We start from the raw sequence: 24,612 nt of genomic DNA on the forward strand, positions 1-24,612 counted from the left end.
GGAGATTAGTTAGGATGAAGGTAATGGTGTAGAGCAGCATAAGAGGTGGGTATTGGAAGAGGCCTCACAAAACATTAATATAGTATAAACATAAGCAAAATTGTACCAGGAAATTCCATTTTGAGGGTTCAGGTAACAAGATCAATAGTTACAACACTGAAGTCATAGCAATTTATGCCATCCAAATTCCTCACTGGAACTATAACAACTTCATTTGTCACAGTTGCTTAATTGTTAAACACGCATTTTGTGGATATTATACATATCTGCATCTCTCTCTCTCTCACACACACAACATATTGTGTGTATGAGATTGTATGTACATTTCATGTATTTATATATAGATTTAGATCTGCTGCATTCATATGTATGTACTGTACATCGTAAGGGCAATTCCACATTCAGCAAAGTGCTACCCAGATCTCATATACATCTCTCTATACATGTATACACAAGAGGGCTCTATTCTTCCCCATAAATGCATAAAATTGTTTATGCTGGTAACTCCCATTATGCTCAACTAATGGGAGGAAAAGGCCTCAGACAACTTCCACCTCCCTGCCCTTCACTTGTAGGCATATGTACAAGAAATATCATTTAAAAAAACATATAAACATATTTGAAAGGCTGGGGATGAAAAAAAACCCTAGTTCAACAGCATAAAAAAGGTCTGGATTTGCAACTATTTTTTAAGGAAAAAAGTCGCCAAAACAAATTAGAAATATCTGTAATATTGGAAGCTCTGTTCTAATAAACAGATTTTTAAAGTTTCAGAATTTTCATGATTCAAACTAACAGCAACAGAGCATGCATCATTTAGGATTTTATTCTCTCCAGCCTGGATGGTGTAATGATGAATATCAGGATAAGAAGGAGAATAAGTAGGAATGTTTTGGGTTTCCTAGGTCTCTTAGGTAAGAACTCCCATACAGATAGATCATCTCCCTCTCAAATTATGAATAAATTTAAATGCCCATAATTCAGTTTAGAATTCACAGCACAAATGAAACTCTCAGGCTTTTGTTTTGTATAAATTTGTAAGTTACATAGACCCCTTTAGGAAAACAAATCAGATAACTTTAAAAATGAAACTCTCTAAAGAGAATGGAGACCAGTTAAAAAAAAAAAATTAAAAAAAATATCACCCATGTCAATACTTTTTAACCTGAAAACGCAAGGATGACTCATTGACAACATATTCTAAGTCAGAGTATGAGAGATTATGGTATTAACTTGAAAATGGACATTAATTCCTACATCTCACCACCCTAAATATAAATCTTCTCATTTCAAATTCTTTTTAAGAATAAACCCCCCCCACACACTTTTTAAGGCTGTTTTGGGAGCCTGGGATTTTCATGACATTTTAACAGGGCTCAATGCAATTCAATTAAAAAGAATAAAATCAACATGATATCAGAGTTAGCCTTATAACAGAAGACTATGTAGCAGAGAGAGTTTGGTTATTTTTACAATGAGGACAGAGTAACCCCCTACTAAATAATCACATTTCTACAAGTACATTCCATCACCTCTCAACTACTTTTCTCTTTACAAAAACTATGACCTACGTACAGTATACACATTCATATCACACAGACAACCCCCCCAAAATGCATATTTGTGTGTGTGTATATAATACATACATGCACACAACCAGTCTAATTCTATTTATAAGTCACAGTGGGAATTCCTCTGTAAGGAAAGGAGGGGGGAAAGTTCCTCAATAAGACACTGTGGATTCCGAGATTTAATGTTCTGTCTTGTCAAATTCCAACTTGCATAACTGGAAACAAATACATTTAACAAAAAAAAAAAAAAAAATTCTTACAAACTTGGTTCACAACTTCCAGCTACAGTAGTTGGATTTTTAATTTGATCTATTTACCCTGTAACTAAACATCTAACCATTACAAACCACAGATAAATTATTGCAGAATGTAACAAAAAACAAAAAAAAAAGAAAAAGAAAAAGAAAAACAAAAACAAAAACAAAAAAGAGAGTTATAGGAGCAGTACTATACGGGTTAACAAGAGATCTATGTTTTGTTGATACAGGATACCATTTTATTTGTATATATCTGCAAGGTAGCAAAGAATAGCTGTACACCTTGACACGGCAAAGATCCAGTGTAAAAAGGTGCTTTACTAGTTTTTGTTTTTCCAAAAAAGCTTGTATATAATTTTATAGCTATTAAAAACACATATGCAACATAATTCATTACACTCAATACAGCTTTAGTATAAAACTTATAATTTATGAGGTGATGTTAATAGCATAAATTAATATACCTTTTCTCTTAAAATCTACAATAAGTATTCTGAAAGCTCATCGGGGAAGGGTATCTTTAAATAAAAGTTTAAAGCTGAGCGTGATGGAAAAAGATTCTGTATGTTGAATTTGAGATGAGCACCCCGAGAAGAGAAGAAGTCCCTAAGCCGGACACCGTGGACTACAAAACTGAACAAGATTTCTCTTTCTTGCGCTCTCATTTAGATGAAGCTCTACCTTAAATTATTATTTACTTTTAAAACTATTTACTTTTTATGTTAACTGCCCTTATTTCCACAAGGAATCCCTGAGACATACCCAAAATTGTACAGTGAAAATAATCACTGTTCAGAGAAACTGGTTCAACCCCTTCTAAATAGATGTAGATACTTTGTATGAGAACCAAACTGTCCATCACTTCAGAATGGATCTATTTCCACTGGAACCAAATTGTACTTTTTAAGACGTAGGTTAGAGAGTCATTTCAGGGTAAATCAGTCTACTCCGAAGTATAAACAATGGTGTAGCAGTCAGCTGCATTAGAGCCATCTGCATCACAGTTAAAGTTTTCCAGGAGAGATTTGGGAGCATTACCTACCCAGAGTTTACTTCAGTGGGGACTGAAGGTGGGAAACACGTTAGTTTTACTAGACCAAGTTCAACATCTGTATCCAATTCATACACATACAATTTGTGTGTGTGTGGTCGTGTGTGTGTTTTGGGGACCAGGGAGAGGCGGGGGAAATGAAGAATGCACTTTTCTACACTGAGTATATACAGGCTTAAAAAAATCAAAAGCCTGGTTTTTTATCCTATTTGTTTTCAAATTGAATTGTATGAGCTAGGGAAAACCAAAAAAAAAAAAAAAAAAAAATTGTGCCAACTCAAGACTTCAGGATATCTAGGAAAAAAAAAGGAAAACTTCCAAATGCCACCTCCAAACTTCAATTCAAAGTCTGTTTCCTTCTTTCATGCTTCCACTACATATCCTTGTTCCATGAGAATTGGAAAACTAGAGCATGAAAAACCGCAATAAGGTGTGTGTGGGGGGAACAAGAGAAATAACTGAATCATGACACAGCCAACAGAGTTACAGATGTTATAGACTTGCTTACGAAACACTCCTGAGAATCCAGTCATTTTCCCCATATAGACCCAGCCACCAGTGATCACAGAATTGCCTTTTGATATGTGGTTGCAGTTTGCTTTCTTCTGTCAATGGGTAACTTTTTCTACCCCAACCTCTGTTAGTTCACACAAACATTATATTTTAAGAGTATTTTTTACCTTTTGATAGAGCCAAAGTCCTTCATGAACCAATTCTGAAAGACCTGGGTTAAATCCTAATGAATCTGAATTTTGTTTTCCCATTATCATTATCATCGTACTTTAGTGGGGTTCTTCTTGAGGGTATTTTATCAACTGTTTTTTAAAATCAGGCTAATTCCACCAGTTTTTCCAGGTAATTTTCTACTGGCAACTACCTTTAAAACAAAAGGAATTTATGGGAAGAAAATGATTCCCTGTAATGCTCCTGAGCATACAGAGCTCTCTCTCAGTGACGACCACAGTGATATTCTCAGCAGCTAGCTCACACCTTACTGCTAATGCCATGTGAGATCACATGGTATTTTCATTTTACTCCATATTCTGTGAATTCTTATACAATATCCTATTGCACTGTAGCTCTGGCTTCTAAACTTCTATTATGACTCACAGGAACCTCTCCAAATCCTTTTTTTAAACAATCAGAATATTTGCTCATTATCAATCATACAGGATTTTAAATGATTGGCAATTTTAGTGTCGGGGTGGTGGCAGAGAAGAGTGAAAAAAGATGGTAAGGAGAGTGGGAAAGAAGGGATGAAATTTAAGGAGGCAAGCGGCGCAGCCCAGAACACTCGTCCGCTCTCAGCCTAAGTTAAAGGGCCTTGTGAGGAGGTTCTGAGGGCACAGCAGCTTGAATCTATTCTTTCAGTTAAATACGCTGCCACCAAGATGGGGCTAGGAATTCTGGATTCACATCTGATCTGGGCTACTTCAGTTTGCCTGGGGGCTGCGTTAAAGGCTCCTTCGCTGGCAAGCAAAGAAACCAGCCCGTTGATAAAAGCAACTGCTGAAGAGGAAAATTAGGCTAAAGACACACCCACCCATCTCAGTGTACGTCTTCACTACAGAGTTAGCCAGTGTTCTTATTCAGGTGTTGCCCCAACTCCCCTCCTGGGCACACACAAAAACCTTCATGCACAGCTGGGGATGTGGGTTAGAGCCTGTCAGTTCTCCAGAACACTCCCATGTTCCCCTTACCTCGCTCACAACGACAGACAAGCTCTCCCACAATTCCCTGGGAAAGAATCAGAGCAGCTCAGCTTACTGCAGCAACACCTGCTATGCCCCCAGCCGTTCTAGCGACACATGCAGGGGAGTGCAGGGTGGTTGCTCACACCCAGTCTACACTAGCACAGGTGCCCAGACTAGGATGCCTGGGCTAATTTTGAAGTGAAGGCATACTCTCAAAGGACTAATTTTCCTCTTCCTTGGTGAACTTAGTTTTCCAGCTGGGTAATTCAGCGGTCAGAAAAAGCTTTAACAAACTCAATTCTGTTCTGTGTTCCTGGTTAGACTCTTGCAGCCAGAGCCTTAGCTCTGGTAAATTAGCACAGCTTCAATGAAGCTGATACAGCCATGTTTATTTACACCAGCCGAGAATCTGACCTCTCGATGTCTAAATATTAGGATCATGATCTCCAAAGAAAGCAATTCATGAAGCCAGTAATATAGCTTTCAATGAAGCTACTATTTTTTAAAAAGTTAGCTTCCAATGCCCCCTCCCACTGAAGAACAAACATATTCTTGACAGCAAAAATATTTCTCTTGCACTTGCACTCTCATCTCCAATGTTGGCTGGCAGACTACAAGCTTCTCAAGGAGGGAACCTAGAAATGCTTATCAAATGAGAACCTTAAATTGCTTAAGAAAACAGGCCTTTGTTTCATTAACCTATGACATGAAACTGGAAAGTCCTCCTACGGCAGAGTCTGGCACTCAGTAGGGTAAGCAGAACTGCAGTAAGTTATTTTTGAACAGATATTCATTGTTAAGATGTACAAATGCATAAGGCAATCAACAGAGGCAAGGAAACAAACCAATGTCTTGACCAAAGGAAAGGTGGATGATATTCAAAGGTGCTTCTCATAATACAGCAACTAGTAAAGCCACTGGACCAGACTTTAATTTCACCCCCTCTTTCCCATTAAATAGCCAATGGGAGCGGAGTCCACTTAACGCCAGTTCTAAATTTGACTAATAAACTGAATGGTCAAGGGAAATTCTCACATATGGAATATATACATTAAGCGTAGCTGCTTTATAAACCAGGTCAGCATCATGCTGTCCCTCACTGGCCTCCATAAACTGTCCAAGCAAAGTTAATCTTTGTCAAGAGTGTAATCTCCACCAATTCTTATGCCTCTGTGCTAAGATCACCTGACATTACATTACTACCCAAAAGGACATTATTGCTTCTAAACTTCTCTGTCAAATGCCTTCTAATTCTTTAAAACCCCACATTTACATAAAGAACATAATTTTTAGTTACTAAACTAGGTTTATTCTATTCATTTCACGTATTAGTGGCACAACAGATACTGATCATTTCAACAAATGGATTGGAATCGCTACACTGACTCTTTGGTGAAAGGGTATTTACTGCTAATTGCTGTATTATAGGAGATGCAACCTGTTCAAGACAGCATGAATGAGAACCATATCAATGGCAGCCCTAAGAACCAAGACAAATCCCACATGGAGCAAATGTATTTCCTGGTGGGAGAGAAGTGAAGTGTCTGGCTGCATAAACCTGTGTTCTTGGGTCCACTACTCATCCCACAACACTATGGTGCTGATCCTGCAGTGAACGCTATGCAGGCAGACTCCTGGTGAAGTCAGTGGGCTTTGTGTGGGTATAGGGATCCATCTGTGTGGTGCTCATTGCAGATTTAGGACCTAAAATCAGAACTGCTTCCTTACTAGGATATAACTAATTTAATGAAGTTACACTTCAATTAGATGTGGTGAAGCTGCAACTGGCAACAATCTTGACCATTTCAAAGCTCCGTACTGGAAAACAGATATTCCTTTTCTAACACATGTCAAATGGAACGAACTTTTTAAAGTAGTGCAGCTTTTTTGCAAACTCAATCTGCTCATGAAAAATGTTATGCAGACAATGTTTAGGAAAAATCCCCCACAGATCCATAAAGCTGAGATCTAAAGGGTGAGACTTACGGAGTCTGGGAATCTGATTTCAAATGGGAATTATGCACCTACATGCTCTTGGGCATCTTGGAAAATCCCAGCCTAAATAAATGATCAGATTAAGAGCCAGATTCTATTCCGAGTTAAATGGGGGTAAATCCATAGTAACTCATCTGGCTAAAAGAATTACTCCATGATTTACGCAGATGTAACTGAGAACAGAAATTGGGCCCAAGTGTTTTCTCTACTGGTAGGTAAGGGGAAGTGATGAACGGGTGGGAAGAAGAGAACAGGCTGCTGTTCCATTACACATTTTGATGAGCACGAGAAATATTCCATAAATCAAAATCTTTAAACTAATCAGTAGAACATCCTGTCACACGACATTTAATACTGGCAGATTTAACAATTGATCATTTACCCATTTGGTAAACTAGGTTCACCCTTCTTTTTCAATCAATCATCTCAATACACTAAAGAAGGTATATTAACACAATGGAAAATAATGCAAATCAAACATTTGTCTCCTCACAAGCATGGGGGGAGGGAAGAGGACAGAATAAAAAAACAAATGTCCTATCAGCTTTTCCTCATTTCACAATTATCAGTGGGCATTCCTCAATCAGCGGGACAATATAGTGGGGTATTGTTAAGCTTCATTTCAATTTATGACATGATTTGAAAACATTTACATCAGTTACAGACAAACCTAGACCACTCAAGAACACTGGGATTTATTATAATATTAAGCCCTGTTTTACGAAGTATGGGAATAAGGATTTCTCAATATCAAAAACCTGAAAATAAATGTTTCTCCCTCCACGCACATATGCTTGCAATTTTAGCAAGGAATGTACCCATAGGGCTCATTCCTTTATAATTAAAAAAAGGACAAAGCTTTTGAAAAGAAGGAAATGGCTATAACTAGTGGGATATAAACCCAAGATGGGCTGCACCCGGGAAGTTTGGATCCAGATCTCAATCCCTACCCTCAGGAAATCTGGGAGCAGAGGTTTGGGCCCCATCATCACTCACATAAACAGAAAACAAAAATTGAGGGAAGATACATTACTCGCCACATAGTAGGGAATAACTGAACTCAGTTGAATAATCCCTTGCTCAAAGAAATTATTAACCCTCCTATAATGAAACTGCCTTCAACATGCGGAGAGAAAGATTTGCTTTGCTTTTTCATCTTCTCTCATATGCATCTTAGAAGCAAACCAAACAGTAGAGACTTTTTATAGTCATCAGGTAGGAATTACTTTCACATAGTGGCTAGTTAGAGCCTTATAAAGTCACAATTTTCTCAAGCACATTCCCCGCCCCCCCCCTTTTTTTTTTTAGGGGGGGAGGAGGGAAGGGAGAAGAGGGAGATTAAATGATTCAAGCAAACTCCTTGTGATTTTGTTGTTATTCTTTAGGGAAGAAACAGATATAAGAGGAATCCACTGCCTTTATAAGGAGCTGACATTATGACCAAGGAGACTTATAACCATTTTCAGAAAACAGGCAATAAAAGCAACAAGGTGTTGTGGAGAGAAGGAATTTCCCTATTTTGCTTCAGTAAGTTTGGTTTTGGTTAGTGGTAACCACAAATATGTACCCGCCGGTTCCCACATATATTCAGCTTCACATACAGAGCATCAGTCTCACAAGTGTCTCAAAAACGGTATGGCTCCGGTACAAAATCACTACTATTATAGAAAGAGTCTCAGCAGCAACAGATAGTTTGAGAAATTCCGTTATTTTAAATTTACCAAAAGGGCCTGACGTAGATTTGTTCAAATGGGTAGCATACGGATACATACCAATAGAATTCTTCCAGTTTCAGCTAGGAAACTCCTGCTGTGCAGAGTTCTGGACACAGCCACATTTGAAAAGGCAAACCATCAACACTACAATGCCACAATAATTCAGCACTGGTGGGAATTTCTGCAGGAGTCTTGACTAGACCATTATTTATTCCAGTCTTTCCATTTTCTTGTCTTTTCTCCCTGGGCTAACCTTTGAAACAGCAAGATCGCTCAGTGCCCTGGCAAACAGGTAAAACCTATTTGCCCTAGTCAGTCAATCCCCTCTCTGCTCAATGAACGTAAAATAAAGAAAATAAATCAACATTCAGTAGGAACACTGACCAATTTCGGAAGGGGACACAGCTACTATTGTCTCAGCAGCAGACAAGGAACTGCTGCTCTCCCAAACACACACACGCCCACAGAGGAGGTCAAAAGACTATTTTTAAGGAGATGTCAGATGAATAATTGAACCATGGTCTTGAGTGCTTCGGAGCACCATTACCAAACCCGAGTGTGGAGCCAACTTTCCATGCCCAGATGCTACCTTTTTAATTTTTTTAAAACCAAGAGACTTTCCCCCACTATAAAAACTTCCTACATGACATGCTAATGGGATGGAAAGCACTGATCTGAACCCTAGGAAACAGTAATGTGCATTGGTAATTTGAGGTATCGTCCCATTTCTAGGTCTTACTGCTAAGGTCAATTACATCCAGTAACTGTGCTGTATCCTTCAGGAAATTCGTGGGGTACGGTGAACCTGCCAGTAATAAATGAGCACCAGTGCATAACTAGCACATGTGAACACTAGAGCGAGGTTCACTAAGGGGCCACCCTGGTCTGTACGGAAGCAGGAGGTTTATTTTTAACCCCCTCTTTTTTAAAAAACAAAAACAAAAACAAAATCCTCCTCAAAGGGAGGGGAGGACAATAAAGAGGAAAAAGAAGATAGAAAACACAGGGTCCCCATCTGCCTGCAGATATACAGACAGATCAGCTCAGTTAGAGGTGGTGAAGGGAGCAGATGCATTATTGGTACTAGTAGCCGTGGCACCTGTTACTGTGAAGCCTGTGGGAGGAGCTATGGAGCTGTGGCTAGGCTGCAGGTCCTTAGGAATGCCACTGTGTGAGCTCAGCTGATGGCCAAAGGCTGCGCTGAACTGAGGGAGTTGCTGTTTGGGGGAAGTGGAGGCCATTAGTTCAGCAGAGGCAGGACCCATGCCACTAAAACTGGTCCGTGGTAACCCCGGAAGCACGCTGGAGCTGTTGGGGGTCACAGTGGCGAAGGCAGGCTGTGTGGTCTCTGAGTGCGAGGTGGTAGGTGGTGTGGACAGGGAGGTGGAAAGAAGGTGTCCATCGGCACCAAGAAGGTTGCTAAACGGAGAGGGGTCACCAAGATTGACAGGGAGATTTCCCCAGTGAGTTCTGGGGTTCGCCACCCCACTAAGTGGCACCTCCAGCTGCGGTGGGAGCAAGTGCTGTGCCATCATGGGCATCTCTGCTGAGAAGGTAGCTGCCAAGTTATCACCAGAATAGGATGTGGCATGGGGGGATGTGATATGGTCGCTGTAGGGAGACGGCACATGCTCACTATCGTAATGGCTTCCATGGGGTGAGGAGTGCGAATGGTCACTGCTGTATTGCTGTCGTGAGGTGATTAGGTCATCTGCCTTGCTCAGCAGCTGGGCAGAGTGTGGCCTCTGGGAGGCATGGCTGCCATCATGAAGTCCATGAAACTGTCCTGGGAAGGCTCTCTCCCCAAGTCCACTCTGGCTTATCAGAGTGGCAGAAGTAAGGCCAACGTTGGCTGGGGCAGAGAATTGCCCCTGGATCTGCCCTGCCAGGGGCGTAGGTGGGTTAGACAAGGTAGCAGAACGGAGCAAGTTCTCATCCAGCTCCAGACTGGAGAAATTATCATGTACTATACGCCCATTCAACAGCTCCCCCAGGTCCGTGTTAACCTCTCTGCTCAAGGACTGCATTCCTGGAGCTCCAGCACCTGTGGTGAACACCCCTATCCCTCTATCTGATAGCTCCTGAACCGGCACACCGTCTGTCTGTGTAAGTACTCCAATGGTACTCAGGCACTCAAGAGAAGTTACAGCCTGCAGAGCCCGTTCCAGTTCCTCTGCCTCTTCTGTAGTAGGAAGGAGGTCTCCATTTTTACCTACAGAAACAAGAACAACAGAAGTCAGTTTGCTTTTCAGAGATACGACTCATTCTGTGGCCCTAGGAATACAGCTATCCAAAAAGTTCAAATAGGATTTCTACTGGAAAATTATAACAAACTTCCAGAATGGTTCATGATATAACTGAAAAAAAGAAATTCACGCTTCCTGTCTTAGTTGGAAAAATTTTTCCAACTGCATTTTTTTTCAGTGTAAATGCAAAATAATAAGCCTTAAACATTTGCTGGATTTACATTAGCCTATAAAACAGGGGTGGCCAAACTGCAGCTTGCGAGCCACATGAGGCTCTTTTGCAGTTGAAGTGTGGCTTGCAGAGCCCCCCGCACCCTCTCATTCTCCACCTACCAGACTGGAATGGGGGAGCTTGGGGCTTCTGCCATGCGGTGGGTTGGTGGGGCTAGGGGCTTCTGCCCAGTGGGGAGGGAATCCAGGGGTTTCAGCCTGTGGGAGGCACCTGCCAGGGCTCGAGGCTTTCAGCCCCACTCTTGCTGAAGCCCCGAGAACTGGCAGGCGCCTCTCACAGGGCTGAAGCCATGAGTCTCACTACCCTGCCGTGGGGCAGAAGCCCCAAGCAAGCACACTCAGCTCTCAAACTTCTGAAGATTACTGTATGTGGCTCAGAGGATCAGTAAGTTTGGCCACCCCTGCTACAAAAGCTTAAATATCTTTTCAAAAAGTGTAATGCCACATAGTACTACGATCAGTCTACAAAGTACATTTTGCTTATTATGTTATAATAACTACTTAAAAATGTGGATGGTTTTCTAAAAGACATGTTCTACAAATTAATTCAGGGAAGTTCTGAGGCCTTTGTCATACAGGAGGCCAGACTATATGAACATAATGGTCCCTTCTGGCCTTGGACTCTATGAATAACCTAAATTTTATTAACAGGATTAAAATGCCAAATTCTGATATCACGCCAGCTCAGAAAAGTGACAAAAAGTGCAGCAAGAGGTTTCCAAGACTCCTGGTTGTTCTCTTCCAAGCCTTTTCCCACCCTTAGTGGGTGCTGAAGTCAAACACACAGAAATTCAGATATATTTCAGCTCACGAGCAAGTTTCACAGGTATTTTTTTAATTTCTGTTTTCCTTTGATAAAAAGACAGACATTGATAAAATAGGGTTGTAATCCCAGTCACAGAATGTTCTCTTACTGAGAATTTGGTTGATTAAATCGCAACGGTCAGCGACATGCAGACGAGCACAAAATCAATTATTAAAATGTTAAATCCATCAGGACTTCCGTAGCACTAAGTATACAAACAAACAAATAATCACACATGCATGTCTTCTAAAACATGCTCTTCTTAGAGGTCATGTATAAGCAGTGGGTTGAATGTGCGCTCTTTGTCTAAATAGTTCTCTTCCCTGCAAGAAAGCAGGTGAACCCTCACATGCACAATTTAGACTGTTCACTTCCTCACCTTACTATTTGTATTAACTTTCACATAAATTAAAACAAAAATGTACCTTCAAAGAAATCAAAATCTTGCAAGTCATCAGGCAGCCGTGGTAGGACATCAGAGAAGTCCTCCTGATTCAATTCCAAGTCATGTGGAATGTCTGTGATTTCATTGGCGATGTCATCGGGCAGCTCATCTGTACTCAGCTCCGGTGTGGAGGGGCTCCTGGAGAGACAGTGTTAGTCACACTCTTAAATCCTGATTTCTCACTACTGCAGCATACTTTACGGAGGGTCTGTTTCAATGTCTGCTCTCTCCCTCCTCGTCCCCCTACCCTTTTTATGTTTTAAATCAACAAGTGGAAAGAATGCCTTTTAGACAAGTTTCATTAAAAAACTGTTCAATTTGTTCTACTAATGACACTTATAAGTTGTGCATCAGCAACAAAACATTTTATCCATTTAACCAAACCTTTGTTGAGATCTGAAATTAACATTTTTGAATTTTTCCTTTCAGCAATGACAGAGATACAAGACACTTGAAGATGTTCATTTCAGTTCAAACACCTAACAAATCTGGAAGGTCAAAATATTAAGTGGTGGAGAAAAGAAAAAGGAAAGTTCGCCCTTCCTCATCTATATTTAGCAGACCTAATTAAGCCCATAAAATTGGAGCTGAGGTGTGTCCAGCTTTCATTGATCCATACTCCGTACAGCGCACTGACTCTGCTGCCTTTTCCTATATTTCATTTTTTAATTAAAAAGTTAAAATAAATAGAATGCGGCGTCACTGGCACTGACCGTATGTGGGAGATCTCCACTGGCAGTGAAATGCTGGTGGGCATGCTGAGGTTCCCTTGGGGCACTGCAGGAGGAATAGGTTTCTGGGGCCTTCGTGGTCCCCTCCTTCTCTTCTTCTTGTGTTTTTTGGTAAGTGCAGGTGGCTTCGTTTTTTTCCTGGGTTTCCTCTGCTGCTGGTGCTGAACTTTACGGGAGCTGTCCCCTCTCAAGAAATTATCCTTTTGGAGAAAGAATGAAGGAAGAAAGGACACATTAGGATCCAATGCAACTTTCTTTTCTTGCCATTCCCAAACATTGAGACATAAGGTGAGTGAAGAGAGGATCTTTCTAACCGCCAGCCTGCAAATCCAAGCATGGATATGAAAGCCAAGTTGCTTCCTCTCCTCCTCCTGCATCATCACGGAGAACAACGAGCACGTACGTTACATCCTTAGTTACACCTATGCAACCTCTCTGGAGGCAAATGGGGTTGCACAGGTTTAATCGAGGGCACAATCTGAGATGTTTATTACTGGTAATAATGAGTGAGAAAGAACGAACCCAGCTTAATTCTCCGATCGGGTTTGCAGAGCTGGCAGTCAGAAAAAAATCCCACACTATTTGCATCACCGAGGTACAGCAAATATGGAAGCCCACAGTGTCATTTTTAATGACTGTGTCAGAGTAGAACCACAGTTTAATGCACATAAACTCCAAAGTAAAAGATTTGGAACACCCCAGGTAAGTATTAAAAGAATGAACAATATTGGGGTGACCTGGTGGCAAGGATTTGTGCAGCTAGGTGTAAACCAGAGTTCTAGTCACGTTCCCACTGCTGTAAATGGCTGAGAGCACTGAAGAGACATAGTAAGTGCTGTAGGACTGAGAATTGGCAGGGGACGCAGGTGCACAGCTGCAGGGCCTTGTACTCCTGAAGAGCAACCCACTGGCCAATTACAAAATGAGCGCCATTTTACAGGCTCTGAAGCAAGTTGGATTCAGTCTTCCATTTTGATTATGATGGTTGTGACACAGGGCTTTGATGTGCCAAGCAAAGGAAAAAAGGGGGGACAATCTTCAGGCCTCTGATAGGGACACTGAGGATTTACCTGGAGAGAGAGAGAAAAAAAAAATGGATTAAAACTTTAAGGGTCTGTGTTACACCAGTAAAACACAAAGGGAACCTCAGAGTTAAAGGTGACCCAAAAATATTTTTGAAAAAAATGAAATGACAGGGGCTAAGAGGCAGCGGGCACATAAATTATCCTAAAAGTGCTGCTTTTGGGGGAGGTAGGTGAAGATCAGAAAAATCAAGGATATTGTCTCACGTTCCACTGGTTCCCAGTCTGTTGTTATGCTCCAGAATACACCATGCTGCAGGGTCATAGCTACTGCGATACCACAGTCATAGGCAACCTTACATATTGCAGCCTGACACTCTCTCACTAGGTTTTACCATACTATGATTTTATGGAAAGGTCAGGTCAATTTCTATTTTTTAGGATATCCCCTTCCCCTGCAAAAAAAATGTATATTTAAAGCTATTTTATACCCTTTGGGATAGAATTCTGGGGAGGGAGTGGGTGTAAAATAGCATAGCAGTTGATAAACCCAGGCCAGAAATACAGAACTCCTGGTGACCCCAATTTGTTGGAACAGTTACAGCTGTGGTTTATACTTACCATTTTTTTGGCATGTTCTTCACACAGAGGTGTCTGGTGTGTAATGTCAAAAACTGGCACCGAGCACTGCTGTCCATCTGCAAACTTGGCTGTGCAACTTGAGAAGAGCTGCTGAGAACGGTTCAATAGGATATCTATGCGTTTCTGGGTCAGGAACAACACACCAGATGGTGATGGAGAAATGCCAGTATGATAAAAATCAAAGCCTTGCATTCTACCAGTCCATCAAGATGTTATTTTTAATGAATATCTTAACTTTGTTATTTAAGTTGAAAGCTAGGTACGGCTCAAACCCAACTTTTCAAGTAAAAAATTGCATTAATGCAGCATTGCTAAGGATTTTATCATTTGTTATGAAGGGTTCATTGATGCAGCTATTTTGCTAATGAGTTCTTAGGGAAAAAAAAGGTATTTGTCTTGGAGACTCAATCAATAGTATCAGTTTGGAGCATTGTAGTCAACAGGACTATTTCCTGCTGACTGTCCCTATTAAAACATAAAAAAGAATTTCTTAATTTCATCCTTTAACATAATTTTGGTATTTACCTTTCTTTCTCGAGAACACAAAAAGTTTTAAGATCCTTCCTGCTCCTCTGAAAGCAGATATGTAATCAGACTGAAAAGGTCAATTAAATCTAAACTGAAACTTGTGTTTTCAGACGTTACTGAAAGTCAAATACGTATTTCACAGTGGTTTTTTTCTTTCTTTTTCAAATAACGTTAGCATCTTTCCTTCTGCCCACAGTAGTTCATAGTCAAACTGCTGCTAGCATCATAAAAGCACAGGGCTGGAAGGGATCTTGAGAAATCATCAAGTCCAGCCCCCTGAGCTGAAGGAGGACCAAATAAACCCTGACAGGTGTTCTTAAAAACCTCCAACGATCGAGATTCCACAACTTCCCTTGGAAGCTTATTCCAGAACTTAACTACCCCGATAGAATAAAAAAATATAATATAGAACAACAAAGGAAAAAGGGAAAACCTAAGATTGGATAAGGCAGGAAACAAGTATCTGAAAATCATGGAAAGACTATTTTCATTGTGGGGGAGAGGAGTGAAGGGGAGAGAAAAGCAAAATCAAAACATTCTCCATTTCTCTGAACTGGACTTGACACATTGCAGAATAATATTTTTGTGGGACTGGGGGAGTGGTTGTATTTGTATATATGTATACATATATAATACACACACACACCCTAGATCCTTTGGGTGCAGAGCTCTTTTGAAAATCTGACCCCATGTATCTAAGCCTTGTAACTGCCCCACATTTAGGCTCTTGTTCACAGAAATCTGTATTTTTAAGATATAAAATTAGAAATCAGCATTGTATTTTGCAGCCATTGCAGGGACAAGTAACATGTCCTGCAGAGCTGCACTACGTCTGTCGGGGCCAAAGTGCACCATCTAATACCCACCCCCATCTGCCTTATTACCTGAACTTCGCAAGGCCACACAAAACTGTCAGCTCCTTTCAGATACAGACAAAGACGCAGCATAGTAAGTTACAAAAGCCAATTAGCTCATCATGCACAAGCCTCAAAGCCCTTTACAATGTATTGGTACCCTCATTTTACAAACAGAGAAGATAAGGCATAGAGAAGCAAAGCAATCTGCTTAAAGCCAAACAGCAGCCCCCTAGGCCTGACTGAGGGCCCTTGGAGACCTGGAAGCTGAACCCAGATCTGCCCAGTGTGCCTTCCACTGGACCATGATGCCCACATTGGATAAGACTGTCAGTGGCCACTGATAGCTTTTGATTTCAACGGACATTAATGTATCTTAAAAATGTATAATAATAAGAGCCTAAATGGACCAGGAATAGTCTGTGATTTCCCCCTCTCAGAGGGGCTGGTTTTAAAAGCTTTTTATGGTAACTCAGTTTTACACCCAGCATTTTAAGAGACTTTGCTTTTGTCCTGTCCATTTAGATCTTTTCTACTCTTTGTGTTCATTCCCACACCCTTATCATTTTGCAGCACTCCTTCAGTTCCAAAGGGGGCTGTGAATTCACACCTATAGTTCTGAGGGGAGGAGGAGAGGGAAGAAAGCTTCGAAAAGATGCAAGTGGGTGTTTCCGGTAAGAAAGAATACTTAAAATAATCATAAAAAAAATCATGATAATAATCAGCCTCTCTAACCTTCAGGTTCAGATATGGAAGCTGGTTTTGACTCTTACTAGGTTCCCCCACACATACACACTTTTTGAGGAGAATGCTACGCCTCCGCAGATCACATTTCTTTAAGGTTTTCCTGAAATCCCACGCATTCACGTACAGGTTCTTCCTCACCCAGAGCTATGTCCTACAGACTTCTCATTCTTCCCCTGCACAGTCTCATTTAGCAATGCAGGCCATTAGAACCTTCACCATTCATGCACTCTAGGCTACCACTTTACTCCACAGTATTCCTAGTTTCTGCAGACACAGCTGAATCCTGTAAGACCATCCAGACATTCTATGGAAAGCTACCACCCTGCACAAGAGCAGTGCAGAGCACACCCTCCCATTGAAGAATGAGATCATCGGTAAAGTTGCTGACAGGCACCACGCTGAGCTCCGGGGGTGTGTAACAGTATAACTTTGACAAATACCAGTACTTTGAACTCTGGGTCTGCTCTGCCTATTGTGAATAGATCACGTCCCACTACCTGTAAGGAGACAGACACAAAGCCAAAACGGTTCTGGAGACATTCGCAAATAAGTATTTCTGATACAGCATTATCTGTCAAGCTAAAGAATGAAACTTTATCAAGGGTGTTTCCTTGCTCAACGAGCATAGAGAGGAGTAAGAGGATACGTTGAAAACAATGCCTGGTGAATGGAAGGGCCTTGTTAGTGCACTGTTCACCCTTCACAGTTCCACTACACGTTGTTGGTTCTGCATCTCTCTGCTTGGCTTGGTTTGTGCTGAAACAAAAAACACATCACAGGATGGAGTTTAAAAAAAAACAACCCACTGCCAGCAGATATCCTGGGATAACTGTAACATTAAACATGACAAAGTGAACCAGGACACTCTGGATACATCTGTGTGGTTTACAGTTCACATTTGTGTAGTTATTTACTCTCTAGAGCTGGATACAGGAAAATGTACACAAGGGGCAAGGGTAACATTGGTGTAACAGCATTACAGAATGAGGCAAGCAAGACTTCCTCACAACTGTTGTTTGTTCATAGCATCTGACACAACCAGGCCCTGAACCTGATCAGAGACTCCAGGCATTCAATGCAAATATTAGATGACAGAACCCAGAGCTGCATTCTCACTGAAATCCACCTCACATGCAGAAGGCTTGCACAAGGCCTATGCAATGCAGAAAGGTCCTATGTAAGACCTCAAAATAGGATTGGCCCTTTGCATGGGGTGAATTTCACCTTGTATGCATATTATTCTCAACGCTGATTGAAAGTTCTTTGCAGACATTCCAGCTACTACCCTTACGGCTTCATCAGCTGTTTTAAGCTAGATCACAAAACTAAGCAAAATAATTTTAGTAAATATTATCATCCCCTAAGGCCAACATGCAATATTTGGAGTCACAAAATCAATTCATTTCCTACACTTCATGAAATTGGAGCAGTGACTATAGAGCTCTATTATTTTGCTAGACTACCCCTGATTTTTCATTCACTTCTAATTACACAACTAATCTATTTGCTACAGATTAGATTTTACTTAGGTTACCAAATAATCTGACCAAGTTGCACTGAATTAGCCTAATAATTCTGGCAAGGTTTATCACGTAGCTTAAGTTGGAAGACATTTATTTGTGTATTTATTTTTAAAAGTTCAATTAGAAACCATTTAATAAAACTGAGGTTCTGAGGTATCCTTACAAAATGGGAGCCTTTTCTTCCAGCCTCAATGTATCCCCCACCAAAAAGCAGAGCCCTTAGTCCTTCATTACCCCTCCAAAGGAGCTTAGAGCACCCCCATGCAGAGTGCTCTGTGTGAGGAGGGTAGAAGCTGCTTTAAGCCTACTCCGGCCACCTGCCCCCGCACCCATAATTCTCTTGAGAGTCCTCCAGAGCCACATGCCTTGGTGAGTGAGGATAGAACCAAGCAGAGGGAAGCTTCTGGTGCCCAAGACATAACACCAGGATTTGCAAAAATATTCTATACAAAGCAACTCCATGAATTACAAGAACTGGAGGGATGTTGACATTAACGAAAAGGAAATCCCACAGAAAATAACCTTCAGAGTTGTTAGAGGATATTTGTTTCACTGTTGAATCTCATTTAATGTTAGATTGAGTCAAATCTAATAAATTATGAGAGTGTCTGATGATATGCTAGAAAGAGGTAAAGGGAACACAGACTTTTTTAAAAAAAAGTCTGAATTACTGAGGGAATTTGCAGAGAGGAGCGTATGTTTCTGTAAAGCATTTAACTAAAAAAAACCCAAGACACGTGGGTGGGTGATCAGTTACAATGACAGAATCAGTAACAAAAACCAGAAGCTAAAATACTCCGGGTGAAATCCTGACCCTAATGAAGTTAATTAGAATTTTGCTGTTGACTTCACTGGGACCATGATTTTGTCCTAAGGAATTAAAATCGTGGGCGTGTGTTACTGAACAAATGATGGGGGGGGAAGGATAGCTCAGTGGTTTGAGCATTGGCCTGCTAAACCCAGGGTTGTGAGTTCAATCCTTGAGGGGGCCATTTAGGGATCTGGGGCAAAAATTGGGGATTGGTCCTGCTTTGAGCAGGGGGTTGGACTAGATGACCTCCTGAGGGTCCTTCCAACCCTGATAGTCTATGATTCTATGATCCATCTTCTACACTGCACAGCTGAAAAATGCCTAACCTTTTAAGAAATAAACCTTGCTTTAATTTACTGTACTCTACTGATAGGCCTTTTAATGTCAGGCATATTTTGCCTTCCACATACAGGGTCCATGTGGATATTAGGTTGAAAGTTCAACATTTCGACTTAGCCTGCTTGTTTCACTGCTGATTCTCACCCGGCCTTGCCTACTACTGCAGGCAGGTTGGCGTGTATGGGCCCTAACCTGGTCCAAGTGCATGTAGCTCTTCGGAGTTCCTGTATCAGCTGCCCAGCACATTCCGGCTCTCTGCTGGCCGCATGCAGCAAAGCTTTCCGGAGCGTATGCCGGCATTTCTTCTGACGAGATTCTGCCCGCTCCAGGCGGCAGAGGTGCTTATATTTCTGCTGAAAGTAAGTGCAAAGTTGGGTCACCCTGGAACTCCTGCTATCTGCATCATCGTCATCTGACCTGTGAAGAAAACACAAAAACAGATGGTCTTTTTCAAAGAGAAATAAATTTATAACTCTCTCAGAATTATTCAACAAACATCTTTCTTCTAATTCCACACATAGCTAAAAGCTAAAAATAGCCAGGGATATGTTCCCTAAGAGAAACTCAACCAATTCAAACTGTGGGAATCCTTTTAAATTTTAAAAGGTATTTAATCTTCTTGGTATGTCAATATTAGAGATTACATCGATTTATCTTTGAGTCTGAGACATCTAAATGTCTGGAACTTGCTGTTAAAAAGAATATTGTTAACCTTTATTTACTGTAAATGTCTCAGCAAAAGAAGTTACAGCTTGATTTAAGCTGCAATTATGGAAAAGAGAAAACACTCAGTGGAAATTGATAGAAGAAAGGTCATGCCAGAGAAATATGGTTGAATTCTAAGAACACAGTACCAGACAGCTGACCTCTCTTCATGGATGATTTTACTGGGTAAACTTTTTTCTCCCATTTCCCCAAAAAGCTGGCTCCAAGTTCTGCTCTAACCTGCCCTGGGTTTACATCAATGAAATTCCAGTGACTTTAATGAAGTTATTTCAGCTTTACATTGCTACAAATATGATTAGAGTCTGGCCTCTGATATTTACTACCCAAATTGACAGGCACATATGTTGTTAGCAGTGTTACTGTAGTTGTGTTGGTTCCAGAATATTAGAGAGACAAGGGGATGAGGTATTTTCTTTTATTGGACCAACTTCTGTTGGTGAAAGAGACAATCTTTCGAGCTTATGGTCTTATATAGCTCTGGAATGAAATCCTGGCCTCACTGACTGCAGGGGCAAAATTCCCATTGACTTCAGTCGGGCCAGCATTTCACCCCAGTGAATGAGAATAACGCCAAAGTCCATGTAGAGGCACCCACCTGTACCTGAGATGATTTTTTTCCCTTTGTCTTTAGTACATTGGGAAATTTTTTAAGTAGTAAAACTACAAAGCTGATATTAAAGACCATTGATGACTTCCCTGTTATGTGCTGTAATTATGAGATACAGTAAAAATCACACACAAAACACACAGCTATGCATTAGGTATTTAGTTAGAAAGTAGAGTTTACTACAGCGTTAATATACAGGGTAGTGAGAGAGTGATCTGGGTAGGCCTATGCAAGAAACTGAGTAGAAGCATGAATGGGAAGCACGCAATCAGTCAATCCCCATTTACTCAGAAAGGTTTTGCTTCTTTTTTAGTTTTTTTTTCTAAATGGCAAAGGACACACACCATAAAAATACCCAAACCTGCCAAACATGCTCAGTAGAAGTAATAAAAATCATCACTGGGACTTTTTTAAATCTAGGATCTCTCATGGTACCAAGCAGTCAGCTTCACCCTGATAACACTCAGCAAAACAAGGTTTATGACCAAGGAGCACTGGAGTGAATTTACTTCAAATAAGATATTCTCTCTTCAGTCTTCTCTGGAGCAAATAAAACTTGGCAATTTTTGCTAAATTTACCAAACCTAAAGCAAAGGAGTTAAAAACTGAGGTACAAAGTGCAGAGCTTGATCAGCAAGATCAAATACATTGAAATCCAAATCTCTGAACAACAAAGCGTATTGCAAAACTAGTTAAGGACAGCGTAGATGCTGACCATCAACTGCAATATTTATTAAATAAAATAAGATCCAGAAATGTCAGAGTGGTAGGTGCCCCCTTAGAGAAGGGAGTTCAAATTTAAATTTCTTTTATGGAAACACTTGTACCAAACATTCTCAGTTTACATGTAAAAGTTCCTCTCTGTTTGGGAAAGCCTACTTAATACCCATCAGAAAAGCCCGTAAAAACTTCCAGGGAGGACGCACGATCATAACAGAAAAATAAATCCACCTATCTATTTTTATGAGAAAAACTGACCAGGTTATAACTTTCCCTATTAAATGCAATGCATATTATTCCCAAGAAACAGCCATTACAAGAACTTAACCAAATATATCCACTGCTAATTAATAATTGTATTAACTGATAATATTTTCAATTTAACAGTATCCCTTAAAATATTTAGATAATGATTATAACAAAAATAAGAATTCAATGAATGGGTTAAAATATCAATTTGATCTATATGCAGAATTGCATGGCTTTTTAATTATTTTCTTTCTTTCTTTCTATTTTAAACAACAAGCATGGGGGAGGAAGATGGGTGGAAGTGAGTACCTTCTCCTTATATAAGGCAGTCAACACAAAAGTATGTAATACACACATATACTTATAAGCTCCTAATATTTATATTACTTAAAATAATATTATTCGCAACCGACCATTAGCCTTAGAGAAAGGAAACAGTCCACGTTAGAAAGTGAAAGTGGTTTTGGAAACATTTTGCTTTCTGATGTGAGTGGCTTTCTTTCAGAGAACGTCTTTACAATTATAATAAACCTTTGACTCACCTCCCATGCAGCTGAACGTAGAAAGGTCAAAATATGTATAACTCCTTTTGACTGATGAGATGATTCTGAAAATCACAAGTTAAGAGGCACACAGAGGCCCAGAAAGCACTGCAGGAGTGGCTCTTGTACTTGCTGGGAGACAACCAAGTTTTAAATACTACTTAGGACTTTCACTTTCAAGCAAGACTAGCCAAAACATATTTATACATCCCAACAGACTTTAAAACTGCAGTCACTTCCACCGTTTTTTGTGTCAAAATTCAAAAACACATTTTATTTTCACCCTTCTATGATGAGCTGTTTAACCAAATTACATTTGATTTATTCTCATTAAGCATGTGTAACAGAGTACTATGAACCAGGATTTAAAGTCTGCCATTTCACTTTTACAGTATTGCTGAAACTGCATGGAAGTCTTTCAATGAACAACCAAACATGCCGTCTTTCTTAAATAAGTGAAATTGTGACGGCGTAGACTAGGCCCGGAGGCCCCTGCCATACTCGTCCCAAGAAAGGAGCAGTGGAGAGGTCCTCCAAGTAGGTTAGAGTGGTTGCAAGGGAAGCAGCCAATCAGAGAGGCTGCAGGGAGCAGCCAATCAGGGCCTAGGAGGGCCTTATAAAAAGGTGCTGCACCACCAGAGACAGGCAGTTCCTTGCTGGAGCTAGAGGAATGAAGACAGTGTCCCTGGCTGGCCAGAGGGAACTGTAGCACAGAGGACAGCTCAGTGCTAGTAGGGACTAGGGGAGCAAGGAAGCGCTCCTGGCTGGCTGCTGGGCCTGAACACAGAAGAGCCCTGAGCTAGGGTAAGGCGTCAGCGAAGGCTGGGGCTGCAGGGAAGTGGCCCAAGGAACTGAAGGCAGTTTTGCTAAAGAGACACAGTGGTGTGTGGCTGCTATTCTTAGGGTCCCTGGTCTGGGACTTGGAGTAGTGGGTGGGCCCAGGACCCCGCATAGGCTACTGGGGAAGGGCCTACAATTGGACAGTAGTAAACCCATAGAAGAGGACCGAACTGTCAGAAGGCCTAGCTGGAACCATTGCCTCCAGGGAGGAAGCCCTGGGGGTATGGCCCGATACCAGGGCCGAGACTGATTTAAAGACCATGGCCACACCTGACCAGAAGGGGGTGCTCACAGAGATGGGTGCCACGCCATTACAGGCATGTTCAACGGCACGTACAACTCAGAAGCGTTTAACTCTGAAGGAATAAATGTTGACTGTCTACCATGAAAAATGAAAACGGCACTACCCTTTAGAAAGGAAGAGCAAACAGGTGGTGTCCACCAATCCAGTACTGCTAAAGTCAACAAAGGGAGCCTCGGAGAGTCCATAGTGTAAAAAATGTCAGACTGCTGGAAAAGGTATCCAAACTAGTTTAGAGGGAGGTATCTGATTTTAGGAGAGCCAATACTCAGTAATCCAACATACAGAATGTCCTCTGTTTTTAAAGTACTGTGATAAACAGCTTCTCTTCAAGCCAATGAAAAGTTCCTGACTTGAGATTAGAAGTAAAATTGATGCATATGCCATAACCCAGTGGTTCTCAAACTGTGGACCCTTTATTGCTGAGAAACAAGAAATGTGGAGTTGGGAGGAGTCCTTAAGATAGTTCTCTTTCATGAGGCAGCATTCAGAATAAAATGAGCTGGAAAAACTAATAATCTCAGCATTACCACTGTAGAATCTGCAAAAGACGACATAGGCCTAACTGCATTCTCTCCATATGCAGCCATACTTTGCCAACTGAAGCTCTATGATGGTTGCTATTGCAGCTTCTGAGGAGGGTTTTAATGAAGACTCTTATGTGGGGGTAAAATCTGGCAGGGGAGAGAACAGGGCATGCCAAGTAGCATGAAGAAACAGACAGGACAAAGGTGACTTTCTCTACAGGGTTTGCCATTAACTAGCTTAGTGTAGTGACCTCTTGTGAATTATTTGCAAAGGCACCACACTACAATGGAAGGTGAAAATATACAAGTATTTTTTAATTGGAAAAAGTCGTCCTCCTATCGGAAGTAAAAAACAAAGGAACCACCCTTTGTACTGTTGTTCTTTACTACAGAGTAACCAAGAACCCTGCTCTTCCCTCAAGAGGAGATCTGGACTATGGTACAGGCTAGCAAAACACAGCTGTTAAATAAATATATAAATAAAATCACTCCAGTGTAATTCTTTTGAACATTATAGGAAAGAATCTTTAGAATCTTTCCACTCTTCCTTCTGCCATTTCTAGTACCTCTTCTTTTAAAGTGTAGAGGCTGTATTTATTTGGTGGGTTTTATTATATGTTATTGCCATGCAGTATGCCAGAGGGACGGTGTGAGGACGAACACTAATCATCTCATTTGTTTGTTCTGTTTTTTAAATTCCAAGGAAGTACCTTGGTGTCAGAGGCTGGCTGGCCCTTAAATAATTAAATCCCATATAATTATATAAAAATATAATTAAATCCCATTCTGCAGACTCTGCCTTGCCTGTGACCAGACAGTTACCCCGCTGATGGGTATGATGGAGACTTAATTATAATTCCTGATCCCTGCTGTGGTGGGATCAGAGGGAGGAC

At 40.9% G+C, this 24,612-nt stretch overlaps 1 protein-coding gene and 1 non-coding gene across 6 annotated transcripts in view; both read right to left on the reverse strand.

Moving 5' to 3' along the window:
* Positions 1-810: 810 nt before the first annotated feature.
* The window catches only part of INO80D (INO80 complex subunit D), a 53,219-nt gene continuing 29,417 nt past the window's right edge, over positions 811-24,612 (reverse strand). For 4 of the 5 annotated variants that reach the window (XM_073306540.1, XM_073306541.1, XM_073306543.1 and 1 more), the window contains 6 exons: positions 19,352-19,624; positions 17,181-17,290; positions 14,385-14,518; positions 12,724-12,941; positions 11,991-12,148; positions 811-10,495 (listed from right to left, as the gene is read on the reverse strand). In XM_073306540.1, the coding sequence (XP_073162641.1) occupies positions 9,327-10,495; positions 11,991-12,148; positions 12,724-12,941; positions 14,385-14,518; positions 17,181-17,290; positions 19,352-19,624 (2,062 nt within the window). In that variant the 3' untranslated portion in view covers positions 811-9,326. The remainder of the gene's footprint in view (positions 10,496-11,990; positions 12,149-12,723; positions 12,942-14,384; positions 14,519-17,180; positions 17,291-19,351; positions 19,625-24,612) is intronic. The other variant, XM_073306544.1, reaches the window with a different exon arrangement.
* Positions 18,417-18,538, reverse strand: LOC140896007 (small nucleolar RNA SNORA57). Its single transcript, XR_012154421.1, has one exon. It is a non-coding gene; the product is annotated as a small nucleolar RNA SNORA57 (small nucleolar RNA).

Source organism: Lepidochelys kempii, chromosome 11 (assembly GCF_965140265.1).
Source record: "Lepidochelys kempii isolate rLepKem1 chromosome 11, rLepKem1.hap2, whole genome shotgun sequence".
NCBI lineage: Eukaryota > Metazoa > Chordata > Testudines > Cheloniidae > Lepidochelys > Lepidochelys kempii.